The sequence below is a fragment of the Eutrigla gurnardus genome (genome assembly GCF_963514095.1).
Source record: "Eutrigla gurnardus genome assembly, chromosome: 13".
In the NCBI taxonomy this organism is placed as follows: domain Eukaryota; kingdom Metazoa; phylum Chordata; class Actinopteri; order Perciformes; family Triglidae; genus Eutrigla; species Eutrigla gurnardus.
The window spans coordinates 22,799,863-22,819,091 of NC_139936.1; the positions used below are offsets into that span (position 1 = coordinate 22,799,863).

Sequence of the window (19,229 nt, forward strand, 5' to 3'; positions counted from 1 at the left end):
TTTGACGAGTTTTTCCTTCAGGGCAAGAAAAGCAAAGGAAAAATGAAGAAACGTTAAAAGTCTACCTATCTGGATACGCGCCAAAGCTCAGGAAGTAAGCAGCCGTTTAGAGACACCCTCCTGATGGGTGAGAACGGGCAGGACAATAACTTCCTTGCCTTGAGGCTACAACGGCTGGCACATCCAATTCACCAGGCCTTTAGGATTTCACCATTTACCAAGTATGAATCAATGAGAAACCCATTCGATACGCACAGCATCAATACTGCTATTTCTGTTCCAACTTTGACCCTTCACTACACGCCTTCCCCAAACATTGTCCAATCACAGCTCAGCAACCATAGATAAAGGCTGACTCATGGATTTATATAGCGCCTTTCGAGCTAACTATCTACACAAGGAGCTACACGACAGTCAGTCACTTTTTCCCGTTCACACACACACGTTCACACAAACAAATTCACACACACAAATACATTCACACACCGATGGTGCAGCATCGGGGCAATTGGGGGTTCAGTATCTTGCCCACTTCGGCATGCAGACTGAGCCTCAGCTGCCCCTAAGGTTAATTAAGCTTAGTTAGCTTTCGAACTAAGATTAGATTGTTATAGGCTAGAAATGAGAAGTTTGCTTTTGTCTACCTTCGTCTCAAATCATGATGCCATGGAATTAGAATACATTTCAATGGCAGATCTTCCATCTTTACCATTCATTTACAGGTTAAAACCTGGAAATAAGAAGTGGATATAGTAGCCGTGACATCACTCACTGGTTTGTGGAGAGGGCGTTTTGGAGCCTAAAGTTCAACATTTGCCATATTGGCTTTTTGCAACCATATGTGACACAAGAAGATCACATAGACTTCGATACAATGGGACTTATTTTTACAACCAGAGGAGTCGCCCTCTGTTGGCCATTACAAAGAATACCGCCTGGCCATGTGTTGCAGGTAGTAAGAGTTGGGTTTAAGAAATGAAGCTATGACCCTCAATGTCATATTCACCCCCCAGAAATCTATAGTACATTCTGTACCATGCATACTTTACAGCCACTAGCTTTAATGTGTTTTTAAAAAAAAAAGTGTTTTGTCTTATACTCTTAATTAGAAAGCTTAAAGCTGTTGTGTCATCAGTTTTATTTCCCTCAGTGCCACATTTGGGTCATCCGTCGCTGCTGATGTCGTCCATCAGTCAAAGCTGGACGTGGCTAACGGCTAGCTAAGTGGTGCTCATTGAGCTGGGGTCGGGCTCTATAATAGTTTCATGCAATGGGAAGTCATTCATCAGGACTGTTCTCAACTGGCAGAGAGAAACAGAGAGTGTGTGTGTGTGTGTGTGTGTGTGTGTGTGTGTGAGAGGGGGGGTAGAGAGTGACAGTCACTCCAACAAAAGGTTGGAGGAAGAGATGGATGCAGATGAGGTGAAAAAGAGAAAGAAAAGTGGATAAGACCTCAACCATTTACATAAATGGCCTCATTTATTTAGCGCTTCTCACCAAAGCGCTTTACATTAATGACTGACATTCACCCATTCACTCACACATCCACACACCGACGGCGGAGTCAACCACACAGGGCGACAGCCAGCTCGTCAGGAGCAATTAGGGTGAGGTGTCTTGCTCAGGGACACCAAGCACTCAGCTAGGAGGAGCCGGGGATCGAACCAGCAATCTTGCGGTTGCCAGACAACCCGCTCTACCTCTTGAGCTAAACCCCCCTACATGTGAAATAGATTTCCATTTAGCCATGGCTAACACAGTTTCCACTGGCTTACATCAGCATAAACACATATCCTGTGTTTGTGGCAACATACAGCCAGCATGTTTGATCCTGAATGCGTGTGTGTTGTTAGAACTGCATTTGAGTCACCTCATAAGCATAAACAGGGGAAAATATATATACATCTGCCGCCTTCGGGCTGCATCTGTATGGCATACATACAGATGCATTATGGAATACAGACTTTAACGGAATTCTTTGTTTGACTACACAGCCTGTAGGGGTTGATTTCCTTCCAGACTGTGATTGGACCGGGCAGCTTGCAGTCTGTGAATGTGTGTAACATAAGCATTACTGCAGGACAGGCTTCGTCACTTCAATGTAGCAGTTCAGTTTAACTTACTATGAACACGTAACTGATTGTTAATGTATTATTAGAGTGCCGTTTACTGTATCCATTTTAAATAAACAAGAAGAAGAACAGTTACAGTGATCTTACAATAACTGTTCAGTCCCAAAGCTATCCCGACCTGTTATTCATGCATTGTGTTTGTTTCTTAATCAACATTGAGCAGAGGCTCAGTTAACCTCAGTCTCTGTTTGCCATCTTGATTTACTTTATTTAAGTGAGACATTTTTCTCACCACCTTGTTTTTGTACATCTCCTCCATGCTGACCACATTTCATCTGTCGCCGTTGTTTTTTTGCTTTGGTGCAATGTGACAACACCATGCTAACCACGCGCCGGGGTCAAGTACCGAGCACCCGTCACATTAGCAACAACATTTAAAAAAAAAAAAAAAAAAAACGCTTTTTGCTGGTTTTACTCTCCTGACATGAACTAAAATCTCACACTTACATAACCACACAAGCACAATCAAGTCAGTCTGTATAACTTCCTGTTTACTCCTCTGGATCATCAGGACAGGAACCAGAGCAGAATTAAAATGCAACATTGTGTTCTTTTTTTCCCTTCAGGAGCAAATAAAACCAACTGAGTTTCATGAAAATCAGGACGGTATCTTTTCTGTTATCCTGCTGACAAACAAACAATTCAAACCAAAAGCAGCGGAAGGAGATGTGTGAGACTCTCCTACCTCTCTGCTGTGGAGGAGGCCCTTTGACAGATCACCGCCAACGAACTGCTTCCAGGTGCCATTTCCTGTTTGATCTCCCAGGCAACGAGGTTGCTGGGTTTCACAGCCAGGAAGTTAATGCCTGACTGGAACCACACCCTGCAGACGGGGGAGAGAGAGAGAAAGCAAGGTTAATCTGAAGTTCACACAAGCACGTCACAGACAAAAGAGGAATGAAAGCGGAGTTGTCACAGTGACTGACAGTTTGGGGGAATATGCTGAAAAAATGAATTTGGTTTGCTTTGAGTTTCCCTGCCCCGTGTTTTATAATGATTTTCTTTAATCCCTGATATGTGCCATACTCCTTATATGAAATGCCTTTTAAAATTGATACACACAGCATGGTGCTGCCTCCCACGGTATGTTTAGGTGGGAGAAAACAATGGAGTGACAGGAGAAGCTCTCATGAAAGTGTTAGTAAGTGCTGAGTGGGGGATGATTCACATGTATGATGGAGATTATGTCTAATAGAGAAAATGTGACTTTGCTGATTTTTTATGATATGATTCACTGTGAAATCTTAATTTTGCTTAATTGTTCCTTTTCCCTATAGAAATATTCCCATTTCTCACCTTCGATTTCTGTCCTTAAAACAAATATATAATAAACCTCCTACTTGTTAAAGTTCTGTCATCCCTCATCTTCTCCAGCCTCCAGTTAGATTAAGGCCATTCTCCCATATTTATTTTGCTTACCAGGTCTCCTCTTTCATCTCTTTTCCTCACCTCCTCCTAAAGCCTTTCTTCTGCCTTTCATCCATCCCTCTGTGGTTTCCACCCTTCCTCTCCTCCTCCCTATATACCTTACTTCATCCTTCCCTCTCTATCCCTTCTCCAGCCTTCAATCTCAAGGCATCCTATATGGTTAATCCCCCCTCGCTAATCCGTCGTGGTGTGTTTTGTTCTATTTGTCACTTTGACAAGACCCTCCCTTTGTTTATGAGCACAATTCATGTGCACGCACACACATGCACGCAAGTTTGTTTACTGCTCTTCTCATTAACGTGCATACAATTGTCTCCAGCAAACAACAGATACCAACAAACTAAACTTTTCTTCCACACAGTTGGGGGAAAAAAACCTCCAATCCTCTTTGTCTTCTCTCTCATTATTGCTTTCTTGTCTCGCTTCATGTCTTGCCAAAAACTACCAGCATATATGCCATGCTCCTCCCTTGACACACTCACTATAAGTGTGTGTGTGTGTGTGTGTCTGTGGAAGCACCTGTGTGTGTGTTCTGTATAATAATTTAAACAAGACGCTTTATGGCTCAAAGGGAAACGACCCTCTTGTGAAAACTTGAAAACCCACTTTTTTTCCTGTTTCACTCTGAACTAATTTTTCTTGGTTTATTTTAGAGGCGGGGCAAATGTTCCCCAGTTGAACATTGCTGTGTGTTGTTTGTGTGTAAATGAGGGAAAAGGAAGTGTGAAGCTGCAACATAGAACCAAAGATGCGAGGCGGTGTACACGCTGGCTGTGTCCGAATTCACTCACTACTCACTATATAGTGCAATCGCCGTGTTGCAGTGCTGTCTGAATGTGTAGTGATAATTAATATATCCCACAATGCATCTCCATGGTCACCAAATGAGCTTTATATTTCATCAAGCATTGAAGATTGCAAGACGGACGAGAGTAGAGGGATTAGCACCATCGAGACAAATCTATAAAAATAATATATTTAACATGAATATAGCAGATCACATCAATACAGGGGGTAAAGAATTACTTTCAATGTATTTATTCATTTGGGAAAATTTGTAAAATTCTTTCCACCACGGCAGCATCGGCTGCTCCTTTCATTCTTACCTTTCACAAAATAAGCCCTTGAAATATGTGCAGCATCACTGCTTATCAGGGGAACCTAAATTACAACATAAAAACTTAAACCATCTAATTATTAAAAAATGGTATTTATTATGGATGCTCCACCAGCAACCGTTGATCTGTTGCATTTGAATAATGTGACAGCAGTGACGTGTTTTTTTTTTAATTTTACAGATGAGCTCACTATACCATCCTCTACATAGGACTCCCTGGATGGTGAGGGAGGAGTGAACGAGTGAGTGTGATGTGTTTTTCCTCCCAAGTAAAATATCATCAGTGTGCAGCAACACAGCATAAAATAACGTACCGTCCCCTTCTTCAGCTGACATAAAATATAAAAGAACAAAACGCACGCCATTGTTCTGCTTCCTGTGTATCTCCCTACACTCACTCTGTCCTCATCCTCGACCAACCCAGAATTTAAGATAATCCACTTCAAAGGAAATTCACTTCACCCAGTCTGTGGCAAAAAAAGTATGTGAAGCCAAGCGAGTTGGGAGAAAGAACCCCCCCCCCCCCCAATATATATATATATATATATATATATATATATATATATATATATATATATATATATATATATATAAATAAATAAAACAGGAGCTATAAAGTGAATGACAGACTGGCAGGAATGGAGCACAGAAACGTTTGCCTGAACAACAGCTGGGAAACATTCATCCGAGAAAGAAGGTTGCGGCAAAGACGAAGCATAAATAAAACATACTGGAAAAAACATGAATACGACTTCTCCAGAACTCCTCCATCAAAAAGCCGACAAGCGAGAACCCGAACCTCACCCTTGTAAATCTTATATGAAATAATGCACTTTCTTAAAATCTCAGCATTCCTGCACATCACATTAAGACATGCAGTATAAACCGGGCCCCAAACTGTGGCAGGCATTAAAGAGTTCATCCACAGCCACCACTATTACAGAAAGTATAGGCCTGCCAGTGAACATGCCAATGACCACAAGCAACAGATCATCAGACACAGCAACAAAACAGAAAAGACCCCTTTTCTGTGAGAAATTGTAGGGTGTTTAAATTAGACCGTTTAAGGGAAAAATAGATGAGATGGAGCAACTATGACACCGTCGTCACCGTAGAGCAGCATTTGTAGCTCCATCAACCCTGCAATTTTTCTGACAAGTCACTTCCTGTGCTTAATGTGAAAGGATTCTGTCATTTGCGATGAACCGCAAGATCATTTGTAGTCAGCAAACCAGCTCTGTTAAACCTATTGTGCATTTTTGCATAGCATGAAGCAGCGGACTAGCTGGGGAACATGGTGGAGCATTTAGGAGCTAAATAGCCCTATATTTCCCCCTGGAGTGCTAGAAGGACAGCGAATGTTGAATTTGCGGAATTTTAAGTGACTGCCGATGCAGCTTTTTACTGGGCATATGTCAAACATGTCTATGATAATGTGGATTCTTCCCCCAGACGGCCAAAACAGGCAAATGGTGCTTTAATCATGGCAACAAACTGCTCTGTACCAGCTTGTCAAGTAGATTTAGATACAAATACTTTGTAAGAACACGATGGAAAATGGCCTATTTAGGAATGTGTGAAGACAGAATGTACTGAATGGTATATATTCACACTTTCTTTTGGGAGCAGTAACTTATAAACTTGCTCTTGCCTAAAGTCTGAAAATATAACTTCTTATTTCACAAGAAGAGATTTATTCATCACAAGGTCCTGCCAGGGCTCTAAAACGCTTACGTTACAAACTAGTGTACTGTTAGCTCAGTCAAAAGATGTATTAATGCATCAGAGTGAAGTTGCAGTTTAAGTCCATGTCTGTCCACAATATCATCCCTGCACCATCTATTAGACAGACTTTGAGGTCACAGTGACCTTTGACCACCAAACCCTAACAAGTTAATCCTTCATTCCATGTGGACGTTTGTCCGCAAAAAAAATTACCTCCGTCTTGAGATGGAGTTCACAAGAATCGACTGGTTTTCCAGTTTTGGTTTTGGGGGCAGATACCATTTCTACATTTAAGAGTAGCTTAAAAGGTTCCTCTATGACAACGCTCTTAGTTAGGGCTGGCTCAGTTTTGCCCTGGACCGGCTCTTAGGTATGTTGCTACTGCCAGGGGATTTACAGTGACACACTGAGTCTCTTTGTCTCTCTCTCTGTATGTGCTCCCCCGAGTCCTTGTGCTTTTTTATCTTGCAGGTTTCCCTGGATCATGGTGGAACCTGATCCTGACTGCAGCGCCACCGTGGTCCTGTTTGACGCTTGAAGCTAGTATTTTTAAGGCGGCCGACTATTTTTTTTAAAGGAAATGATCAAAATCTGAATCTCTACTTTTACTAACTGGACTCCTCCTGAGATTAACCCAGGTTTGGCTCTGCTTTCTTGTCCGGCAGTGTCCGCCCAGGTCCTGACCGCCGTAGACTGCTCCCTGGCCTGATGATGGAAGCACCATATGGTGGCTCCACCTGCCCCACTCTGACGCTGCCCAACACTGACTGCTTTCTATGGTGACACGTTGGAGACCATGTAGCCTGGTCTGCTCCAGATTTCTGCCTAAAATCTGTCAAGGCAGTTTTTTTTCTGACCACTGTCTCCTGGGTGATGTTGGGACTGAAAATCAATAACATGTTCTAGTCCTGCTCTTTGGAAAGTGTCCTGAGATAACTTTTGTGTTGAATTAACACAATTAATCAAATTGAATTCGTACCCACGGACGACTGGACAGACGGACGGACAACCCAATGCCTCCGGCCGCAGCTGTCGCCGGTGCGGAGGCATGAAAAGGATGAATTTAGAAGAGAATCAATCACAAGTGAGTCCACGCCTTTTAGTGGTTGTCAGGTTCCCCCTGAAAATTCAGAAATTATGTTTGTGGGAAACGGTAGATCGATTTTGCTCGGCTGACTGAACACACAGAGAAACGCACACACACACACACAAACACACAAACACCGTACACGTATGTAAGAAAACACTGCGACACTGTTGTCCCATGTTGCATCTGTCAGGACTTTGGTGTGTGTGTGCGTGTGTGTGTGTGTGTGTGTGTGTGTGTGTGTGTGTGTGTGTGTGTGTGTGTGTGTGTGTGTGTGTGTGTGCATGTCTGTCAACAAGCAGGATGATGGACAAGGCTGCGTCCCTAAGCTGCTTCTGTCAGATGGTGTACAGCAAGAGAGCCTGACAGGAGTCTGTGTATCTTTCTTTCTCTGTCGCTCTGTTTCTTTAGGTAATGCAGGAAGACAACCAACACTTCTCCCTTCACTTTCCCTATCTCTCACTCTCCCCCTCACGCTGTGCCTCATTCATTTCCCTCTGTATTTATCCACCATTGTTTCAGTTTTCATGTCGACGATGCTGCTCCGTCTTGATCTGCAACACATTCTGTCCTGAAAGGAACGCTTGGCTTTTTACTTTATGCTTTTGCTGTGAAAGACATGCATTCTGGGAGTTGTACCGCTTGCTCCCATGATCCCATGGGTCAAGTGTTTCTTTTCCCAGCAATTTACTGCTCACTTCTGACAAATTATTTTTAGCAATTTATCTTCAAAATAAGTTACTGTATTTCTCTGATACAGATATACATTTGAGAGTGTCTTGCGAGTGTAAATGCAGCCAGTAAAATACTATGTGTTGAATTACTACCAAACTACTTTATGCTTTGCTTACAGTAAGCTGTGGCATTCTTTTGATATAGTAGATAAACTGTAAATCATAGAGGAGCTTACTGGCAAAATTGCTGCCAGTAATTTACTTTAATTTTCCTATGAAAATGTTTGCAGGAGGTATCAGTTGTCACGATCTCATTTTCGTATTCTGAAATTTAAAAAAGTGCCTTATTTACATTAGGAAATGTACGATGTTGTCAAAGGAAGATTTGACTGTGTAACCCCGACAACGTTATTTACAGCAGGGACATTAACTGGCCATCTATTCCTGCCTTGTTCCCAGGGTGACACTCATACATTATACACATTCACAGCTTCACTCTGCTCCTGTTGGCTATCGAGTAGCTCACAGAGCATTACCAATTGATTTTCTTTTCTTTTTTTTTTCTGGAGCAGTGCCTTGTTTGGGCACTTCAGCACTTATTCTCCAAGTGGAAACATAAAGAGGGAAAAGGCAATAGGGCGTCATGCCAAAAAAATCTCAAGTGTACCTTTGTGTTCTCGACCACAAGTTGGATTTCAATGTTGTCATTGTGGTGATGTCCCTTTTTTTCCAAGAGTTCCATTTAATCTATGCCTCTTTTACTCACTTTTGCACATCGTACCTCAATTAGGATGTTTTCTAAAGGCATATTTTGAAAACTCAGATTTTGCTCCGTCTTTAGTTGCTGTGTGATTATCGTAAGAGACGCTTCATAAATATGCCCAAATTGTCAAATCAATTCAAAACATAACTTAAACACAATTAAGCGCCTTTGTTCAGTACCAGTAACTTGCTTCATTTGCTGTATAATTGAATACACAGTTAAGCAGATTGTTTTCTACCTTATTTACCACCAACAAAAAAACAACTAAGAGCAGTTGAAAGAAGAGGAGGAATGAGCATATTTATAGCTTAATCTTTCAATACAGGACCAGTGACCGGGAAACAAAAGCAATATGTGTGAGAAAATAGGATAAAAGATTGTTCTGTTGAAAAGGAAAATCATTTAAGTCCCATTAATTCACTTTACACCTAACTGTATCCTTTAAATACTCATTCCACATCCTCACCTGGTTCATTTCATGTTTGTATATTCAACAGGAACAGTGCACAGCGTCTTAGCTATAAACTAATTTACATCTGTCGTCCCTGGGCAGGAATTAAATCCCTGTTAAGAAAACTAAAACTGTAATACAAAAACACAAACAGAATATAGCAGCACATTAAGGCAGCACAACTAAACTTCTACGATTTGGCTCTGAGCTCCAAACGTCCGTTGCTCTATTAGAGAAAGCTGATCTGCCAAACTCATATCTGTGCTGTTTAAACCCTTCAACTACCAAATATAAGCAAACAAAACGTATATATATGATATACCCTGTATACTACTAATGTGTGTGTGTGTGTGTGTGTGTGTGTGTGTATATATATATATATATATATGAATGTACTCTTGTCTACACATATGGTACACATGTCTCCCTTCCAGGTGAGCACCATCAGGACCCAGGTGAGTCACATGTATGTGAGAGATGCAGTGTTCGGGGAAACTCTGGTGTCCTTGAGGAGAATCTGATGCTAAAAGAACAGACACTCAGCAGAGAGAGAGAGAGAGAGAGAGAGAGCGAGTGAGTGAGTGAGTGACAGGTGAAGAGGGAAGGGAGAGTGATGAAGGGAGAAGAGGAAAGGGATCACAACCGAGAGACCGAGAGCTGCTAAAATGACAAAACGTTTACCATTTACTAAGCACACCAATAAAGATATGATTTAATGGAAGAAAATATGTTTGGTGAAATCAGAAAGTTCATTGCTCGAACCTCAATGGATCTCTCAAAAACGAGTGTACACACAAAGGAAACTTTGAAGGCCATATGGTTCTTTAGAGGGTCTCCACCGGTTCTCTCCAATAAGGTGAATAGCATAGGCATTCTTGACATGGCATGGAGGTCAGTGACCTTTGACTACCAACTTCAAGGTATTCCTGAGATACTGCATTCGCTAGAATGGAGCGGACGTATGGACAACCCATCCGACCACAGCTGTTTGCAAGAGGCATATAAAACAGACTGGAATCTTACAAATTGCAATCTTAAACTGTAATAGCTATTTATTTACTGCTTACTTATTTAATTCATTATTTCCCAAGGAAAATCCTGATTTAAGGGGTAGTAAGCCCGCAAACTTTGGTTACACTATCCACAAACAGAGCTTATAATGTGATTTTATAAGGAGAACAAAGGGGGAATGCAAAGATAAAAGAGATAGAGAAGAAAGCAGCATTTTAGAGAAAAGCTTAAGAAATTAAAAGGGGATTTAAGATGCTTTTTGATGTGAACTAATTTGGCACTTTCAGTCTTTAGATATTAAAAGGAATGGTTTGGAAATTAATCAGTCAGTTTGGGATCTGTGGTCAAAAGCGCTAGTTTGAGGTTCTAGTCATGTTCCTCTGAGCTTCATTGTATGAAACTATTTGTCTCACCAATGTAACCTCTGCAAATACCTTGTGTGAGATACATTCATCCACTATGGACTGTCCCATTATAGCACACTGCACCCTTTTTGCTTGAAAGGTCTGTGTGTTTAGAGCCGGGGGCTTTAAAAGGCTGAAAACTGACTGATCTCTTCTGCAAGAACGGAACTCAAAGGGCTTAGTGCATCTAGCAAGGCTTAAAGGTGATGTATTCCAACAAGCATCAGTTTGGTAAGTGTTTCAGGATAGAAAAGTAGATTCAAGCCCTCAAGGTTTACATGCTCCGCTCATATGCATTCATTCAATGTTCTTTTTATGTTTTCTCTGGGTGATGCTGCAGCAGACTAGAAGTAGTAAGTTTATCAAAGTTGTTCCTAAAAAAGAAAAAAAAAGAAAATTTGCAAAACCAAATCCCAATCTGCAGAGGACGACGTGCTTTAATCTATGAGGGCTGCTAATCTAGAGCTCAAAAATCCTCCAGGTAGTAACCAGCCTCAGATGTGAGATGAAAGGTGGGTTGTGTTAGATCAAGTGTGTCACCTGGGTTATCCTCAGGGCGTCTCAATTCGGAGGCTCTTTTTCACACCGGTGGCACATTTGTGCTCATATTTCATAAAACGGGGATCAAATCTCCCAGAAGTCTCAAAGAGGATGTCGTTGCTACTTCACCTTCACATTCTCTGGCGTTCATTGGGATATTTATTTTCTCTTTCACCTAATTTTTCACCTGTTCCACCATCTGCTGTTGGAAAAAAACTGCCACTCTTATCAGTGTCTCTTCAACAGGTCCAAACTCTGAAACTAAACGAGCTTAACTGAACATATTCTTGCAGAAACACTTTTGTACAGCCCAGAAGCCTAAAGTCTGGGCTCCTAGTCTGTTGCTACAGCAAACCTACTAGTGTTCTCTTAAAGTCAGTGGTAGTGGAGGCTATACGCAGGTATACAGGGTATACCCACCTCTTTTTCTGGCAGTTTACAGTATCCCCACCTATCCATGCCTAGAAAGCCATTGGAATCTATAGGAGAGTATACCCACTCCCTCCTCTGTAACCTACCATCTACCTAGCAGTACACCCACCTCCTCAACGACCACCACACCACTGCTGAAAGTGTTCAGAGGCATTTAGTGCCTGTGCCTTTATTCCGTTCTTCTAGAACTCTCCCATAATTCACTTCTCTCCAAAGTAAAATGTAGAAACCTCTCGTATGAATGGCAATCCAAGAATACACACAGCCCCCACACAACCATGTTCCTCCCTTGTGACCTCGCTCTTTCTTTCCTAATACTATTGCTTGAGGTTCACAGTGATCCATGGCTCGGAGCTTTTCACTCAGCACTTGAAATGTGTAACAGAATCGAAAGTTGGCCTCGCTGCCACACCGCTCTGCATGAAAGTGTCAGCGACATAAAAAACCTAAAATGTAAAATGTGAACTCAAAAGGCATTCTCCTCAAAACAAAAGAGCGGGCCCGCCATATGCTACGTGTCAGAAAACGTTGCTGCAGCAGACGTGTCGAAGAGAGAAAAGTACGAGAAGACATGTTGTTTGTCTTAAGTTGTTGTTGGAACAGATGTTTAGGGGGAAGGCTGGGTTCGAAGGACACTCCAAGAGGCCCTTAAGGAGTCCAGCTCATCGGCCTCCAAACTTAATTGCGAGTAAAGCTTTCTGGATGATTCCTGCTGGTGTAGAAGAAGTACCTGTATGTTTGGACGATCATTAAAAAACCTGATGTTCAGCTCATAGGAGGCAACATCTGGATATGATGGGATTACAGCGAGAAAAACATCATTCGCCATGAGATAACATCGTTCTACCAAAGTGTGCCGAAAGTTTAAATCGTGATCCGCGTTGATAATTCATGACTTAAAGAGACAGTACGAGCAAACGCCGAGGAAAACGGCAGCAAGTCATTATGAGCTCAGGCAGCTGCTGAACAACAAGAAAACACCTGCACACACACACACACACACACACACACACACACACATGTGCACATACCCACACACACGCACACACACACACGCGCGCACACACACCCCGGAGAAGCTGCCGTCATTGGACACAAGCAGCATTGAAATGAGTCAACTGTCAAATCATTAGAATCTTGTTTTCGGCTTTTCCTGCTATTTGAGAGGCAAAACAATCTGCTGTTGTGATAATAACTCTGAGAAGAGACGGGGTTACTTTTTCTACAAGTGACAAGCTGTCAACACACTGAAAAGTCGAGAAAGTGTTTTCTTTTTTGATACCGGGTCTTGTTGCAAAAACAGAAAGTTCTCGACCTGTGATGCATAACAATTAGCCAATTGTCACATGAGGAAAACTAAATTACATTAGACCTACTTTCAAGTCTTTTTAAATGTTAATCTTTAAACGTTTGAAATGTGTACAGGCATATAAAGTTATGTGAAGAAAGTATGAATTATTACTTTTACGTCCAACTTGCTGATTTTTTGCTTTGTAGTAGCAGTTTTCTTTGTTGTATTACAACATTTTTGTGTCGATAAACTAAATGTATGTCTTTTTTTTTAGTAGGAGTGATGGACAGTTTGGAAAGCGGAGGCTTTACATTTCTAATATAAGCAGGTGGAGTTGTTGTTTTTAGATGTGCTTCGACAGATGGGAAGCATTTTGAAAGTCTTGTTAGACATTTTTTGTAAAAGAGCCACGTCATGTTGGTCACAGGTCACATGTGTCTGACTGGGAGAACATCTGTTATATATCACGCTACCCACAATCCTTTTCTCTCTTTTTTTTTACTTTGATATATCCCCCTCTCTCACTCTTTCCTTGTGATGGTCTTTTATTCCCGTCTTCTTCTTTCTTCCTGTGTTGTCATTTCATCCTGTCTTTCATTTGTTGTCCTTCTGCCTACGCATGCATTGACTTTTTATCTCTCTATCTCCTTTAACGTTGCCTTTCACAACACAAACCTGATATCACACAAACAACCTTTCCCAAGGAGCCTGTGTTAGTAGCAGCAGCACTCCCATAACTGATAATTGGCCTTTAAAACACACAACTACTTTATTCCATTACCTCGGTTCAAACTCCAGATGACAGACCTGTTTACGTTCACCCAGCCAGGACATCCAGCGGACATGTGGATTAGAAGTCTCATCTATGTGGAATAAAGATGGAACGACGCCACAAAGACGTTCTTATAGAGACAGTCAAGTAGCATGAAAGCTGGTGGTTTTGACACAGGAGACCACCATGTCACATATTGTCTTTTCTTTAGAACTATGACATGAATCTTTCTTAATAAAGTACTTTTTTTTAACTTGAAACTAAAGCAAACCAAACCAACGATATGGCTGATACCAGAAGAAGCTCATGTGGTGCTTTTTTGGTGGAAAGAACCAAAGAACTCAGTTAAATTGGAATCAGGGCTCGGACTTGGTGGACACCGACGTTTGGCCCAGGTTATCTGGTAAGGTGAGGCGTTTACAGGTCCAGTCTTAAACCTGTCAAACGGGTGGAGACTCGTTGCTAAATTTCCAACATGTTTGATATTTTGGAGTTTAAGTCTGGATTATTACATGAGCTGCATTTAAATGAGTCAACAAACTGTCAAATCATTAAAACCTTGTTTTCTGCCTTTCCTGCTGTTTGTGTGTGTGTGTGTGTGTGTGTGTGTGTGTGTGTGTGTATGTGTGAGAGAGAGAGAGCGAGAGAGAGAGAGAGAGAGAGAGAGAGAGAGAGAGAGAGAGAGAGAAAGAGAGAAAGAGAGAGAGCGTCAAAACAATCCGTAGAGACGGGGTTTCTTTTCTACAAGTGACAAGCTGTCAACACATTGAGAAGTGGAAAAAGTGTTGTTTTTTGGTTGATTTGTTGATGACATCAGTACTTTCAGAGCAGGACCACAATAGCCAACGAGAGGGACGAGCCCTCGAGGCTAACATTAGCTAGCATACTACCGTCGACAGATATCAGATGTGACAGTTCAAATATCACCTCCAGTGTCCGCCGAAGAATAGACGACCCGCGTCGCCCGAGTCTCCGAGCTGCTTTCTTGCCCCGAACCGTTAGGCTTTGTTTTTCTTCTTCTCACAAGTCGTAACGGCACATCGGTCTCCATTTTCTTTACATCCGCTTCCCCCGTGAGATCACGTGAGATTATGTGAGGTGGTGCATGGCTCCCTCTGGCACGGTCATCTTAATAATAATAATAATATTCTGGTACTGAAGAACATGAGGTTTCTCCGTATGTGTGGGATGCAAAATGGTTGTAGCGTTTAGTCACTAAATGAATCAAATGTCATTTTAACTGCACGTTGACGCCGACATAAATGTTCTTTTTTTAATTACAAAATGTTTTTTCACTTTCATTCTTCTGGTTTCGTACTGAACAGCACACACACACACACACACACACACACACACACACACACACACACACACTATGTGGCTGCTGTCTGAGCAGCTGGCTTCACAGTTATATAAGTTTACTGCAAAATGACTATTGTGTAATAATGATGAAAGCTGCTGGAAAACAGGGACGTCTGTGTGCGAGTGTCTGTTCTGTGTTTGTTTGTTTCATTGTATGCTACATGAAGTAAACATGTGAGTTACCCCGCGTGCCTCCTGGCTCCATGAACGGTAGCCGCTACATGCCTCTGTGCACATGTGTTTGCCCTGCTTGTGCGTTAATTATGAATGAGTGAAGAAAACGCCATCAGTCGCCTTCTGCTCCAGACCTGGTCTTTGTTTTGCACCACTGAACAGGCCTCCGCAGCACCAGCCCTGCAGGGATAGCCGTTAGAGCCCCCCCCCCACACACACACACACACACATGCATCCATCCTACATCTGTGCTGCACCGCACTAAATACCATCATCTGCAGGAGTTTGATCTGGATGAATGTCAGTAAAATGGCAATCATCTAGCCAGCTGGTGAGACTTGAGACTCTCTGGAAAGCAGAAAAGCTGCCAATATGAATGAATGAATGAATGAATGAATGAATTGGGCACCACTTAAGGACGACGTGATTAATCCATTCCTTAATTCCAATGTGAAAGATGTGAGAGCCAATGCAGCTTAGGTAAAGAACTCCAGATAGTTGTCCAAAGATGGCTGCTAAGAACAGTGGTAGATTAGTAAGATTAAAAACTACTGACCACAACTACAGCCCAGTGTTGAAATATTAATTCTCAATTAATATTATGACAATTCAGTCTTACTGAATGAAGTGCCAGTCAGGGCTGACAATGGCAAGCAAAATACAAAGTACAGCGGTGTCCCAGTTCAGCGGCCACCTCCTTGAGACGATGCATTTGCAGACCAAATGTGGCATAGCGGCTGTGACAAGGCTGTTATATTTTCCGAAGACTCCTTCAAATGCAGCCAAGAAAAGCCATCTCTTTTTCCTGGATTTGGAGGATGTGAATCCGGGAAAAGTGGCGATGCAACCAGGAAATCCTCATTTCGGAGACCCGAAAAGACCCAGCCTACGTAGACCGCAGCTTCCACCAAAGGACACTGATGCTGAATTGGGACATGACTTTTTGTCTTTTTCCAACCAACTTATTAAAAGGTAGTGAATAAAGAGTGAATTCGGATTTCTGGGTTGCCTGCAGCCATTCTGTGTGAAATTGGCACGTGTCAGCAATCACATGCACATATTTCCTCTGCATGCTTGAGTTTTATTTCCACAATCCAAAGACATGCATGTTAGATGACTGCCTAAGTGTGTTAGACTGGAACCCATTCACCCAGTTCACAATACATTGGTCCCAGTCTCCCAGGACTCTGAACAGATTAGAAACTGGATGGATGTATTAATGGATGGGCGGATGTAGGTGCAGATCTAAAGAGCATATATCTGCTGTACAACCATTATGAAATGAAATGACACATTTTGCTGATTCACTTCAGGAGTAGATGTGGCCCGGAGGCACCATGAAAAAGGAAAACCAGCAGGAGCTGACATTAAGCTGTGAATGTACTCTAGTTGTTTGCATGTCATGAATGATTACACCTCAATAAGTCTGAGTCACCACACTTTGTCAGTCCTACAATAGCACCGCAGGTCATTCTGTCTTGAATGTTTTATAGTTGTCGCACAAAGCGCTTATTGTAATACCGAACTCACACCGACTCGTCAGCGACCCTCGCTTCGTCGTCGCAGTATTTCCTCTCGTTGGAGGAAGCTAACGTGCTGCAGTCCGGCACGCAGGCAGCAACGCGTGGGACTGTTTCGTACAACTGCTACCTTTGTGCACATTTTTAAAGCAGGACAACGATAATGTAATCTGCAGAGCTTGATGTTTGGTTACTGGATCTCTTTCACATGGAATCAAACCGCCCACTCTGCTTCCCACCGCACATGGGATTAGAACGACATATTTTTCTGTAAACAAAGACGCAGACAATAGTTGTGGGTTGTTGGCCGCGTTAGCAGCTTTGAGCTAGTCCTCTGGGCTGAGGTCCCAGATTAGCAGCGTAGCAACCAGTTACTCCACAGATCACTTTCAGCAGGCGGAGACTGGAATGCTGAAGGACGACTTTTTTGATCTGATCAATTCTACCGAAAGAAAAGAAATTCCTCACAATTCACATGGTATTATTATATTCCAACATAATGAATATGTTTTGTTTTGTTTGCTTGTGTTTTTTCCCAGTAAGACAGGGCAATTTAGAATTCTATTTTGTAGAAGGGGGATGGCAGATACTGTACCGCTGATATCAGGGAAATATTATCTATCATCCTTGACTATGTCTGAGCATCAAGCATCATTGATGAAACACAGTTTCCACCTCCTCTCATTCCACAAGAGTCCTGCTCTTGCAGCTTCATCTAGGAGGCCACGATGGATCAAGGTCTCTGTAAAAATGTGGGCACAACACTCTAGCCTTAGGTCTTGGCTGGGTTAGCTTTCGCTTCCATCTCAGCTCTTCTCCCTCTCTTCCTGGGGCAGTCGACTCCACTTTTAGTGGCATTTGGTTTTAGTGGCAGGTCTGGACGTGACCGTGGGCGGTGATCGGCTCATTTAATCCAATCACCATGCTTCCTTCTCTCATGTTGATCAGTTTATTCTGTCATAAGCCATAAGGGCTCCAGTAAAACAGAAAAAAACCTGGTCTAGATTTGGCCTTTCCAGGTCAGCAACATAGCCAAAAACCCATTGGGGCCGCTCTTCCAAAAAGCAGGAAAACTGCCTCACCAGTTGGCTTCAGTATTCAAGGTTTATAAATAAAAAGGATTTTGCCAGAATATATGAAAAACCAAAGCGCAAGAAACAACAATGAAACCAGGTGGAAGTCAAAACATGAAGATGAGTCCAATTAGTTGATACATGAGTGGTTTGGGAAATGGAAAATGGCCTGATACCAAAATACTGCACAGAACTGTAATATTATAATTACATTAAAATGTTCGCAGAGTATTGCTAAAAACACTATTTTCCACGAAAAAGTTGCTGCCTTTTCCTTCGTAACAAAGATTTATTGCCACAACAATCTGCCACTTAAACCTAAACGACCAATTGGGGTTGTGCCGCTGTTAGCAAGAGGAACTTTAGGCAGCAGCCGACACTGACAATGAAAAAGAGATGGATTTTTGTGGGAAGAATATTAGGACGATATAGGCCACATGCGGCTGAGAACTGCTTACTCAAAAGTGCAATAAAGCTCCATGCCGCTCATTTGGAAGGAAAGATAAAAATGTAAGAGTCCAAGACTTCAGCCTCTCATTCATTATGAGTGGAAGGAATCCAAAAGTACATCATCCCTTCTAAGTGGGGGATGGCACTGAGAGGCTAATCATCATGGGAGAGAGAGTGTGTGTCTGTGAGACACGCGCACTGACACACACATACACACACACACACACACACACACACACACACACTGAATGGTAACGTTGGCTGTTGTGTTCTACCACTGTCCTGAGCGACAGGAAACGCACAACTTCTTGAGTGAGAAATTGATGAATGGAGATATAATCATCACATACGATAATATTCATTTACAACAGTTTTTTTATCAACTTGCAGAGTCTTGCAAGTTAAACGTAGCAATGACATTGCAAACAGTCAACTGCTTGGGGCCGTTACTCTTTTTCAGTGGAGTGCAATTTTGGAGTGCAAATAAATGTATGGATGAACACTGGCCTTATAATGTGGGTTGTATACAATTTCACAACATTCTTTTTACCGTACCGTAGATGACCAAATAATCGCCCGCGTGCAAATACGCGCCTGTGCTCTAATAGCCGCCGGGGGTCCGACCTCATTTTGCATAATAAACGCCGGTTCAATTAAACGCCCGGGCGATTAAGTGTTTACCATAGTCTTGCACAGAAAACAAAAGTTTTTTTTTAACAGCACTTCACCGGCTCTCACCTCTTCTGTCAGTCAGCCCCTCCTCTCGCGCTCTCTCTCTCTCTCGCATGCAGGCGCGCGCACACACAGACACACAAACACAGGC

The 19,229-nt window shown here is 42.3% G+C and overlaps 1 protein-coding gene across 1 annotated transcript in view; it reads right to left on the reverse strand.

Moving 5' to 3' along the window:
- The window catches only part of LOC311023340 (transmembrane protein 132C), a 177,767-nt gene that overhangs the window by 118,141 nt on the left and 40,397 nt on the right, over positions 1-19,229 (reverse strand). Inside the window, exon 3 of the mRNA XM_084025106.1 lies at positions 2,818-2,955. Coding sequence (XP_083881232.1) covers positions 2,818-2,955 — 138 coding nt within the window. The remainder of the gene's footprint in view (positions 1-2,817; positions 2,956-19,229) is intronic.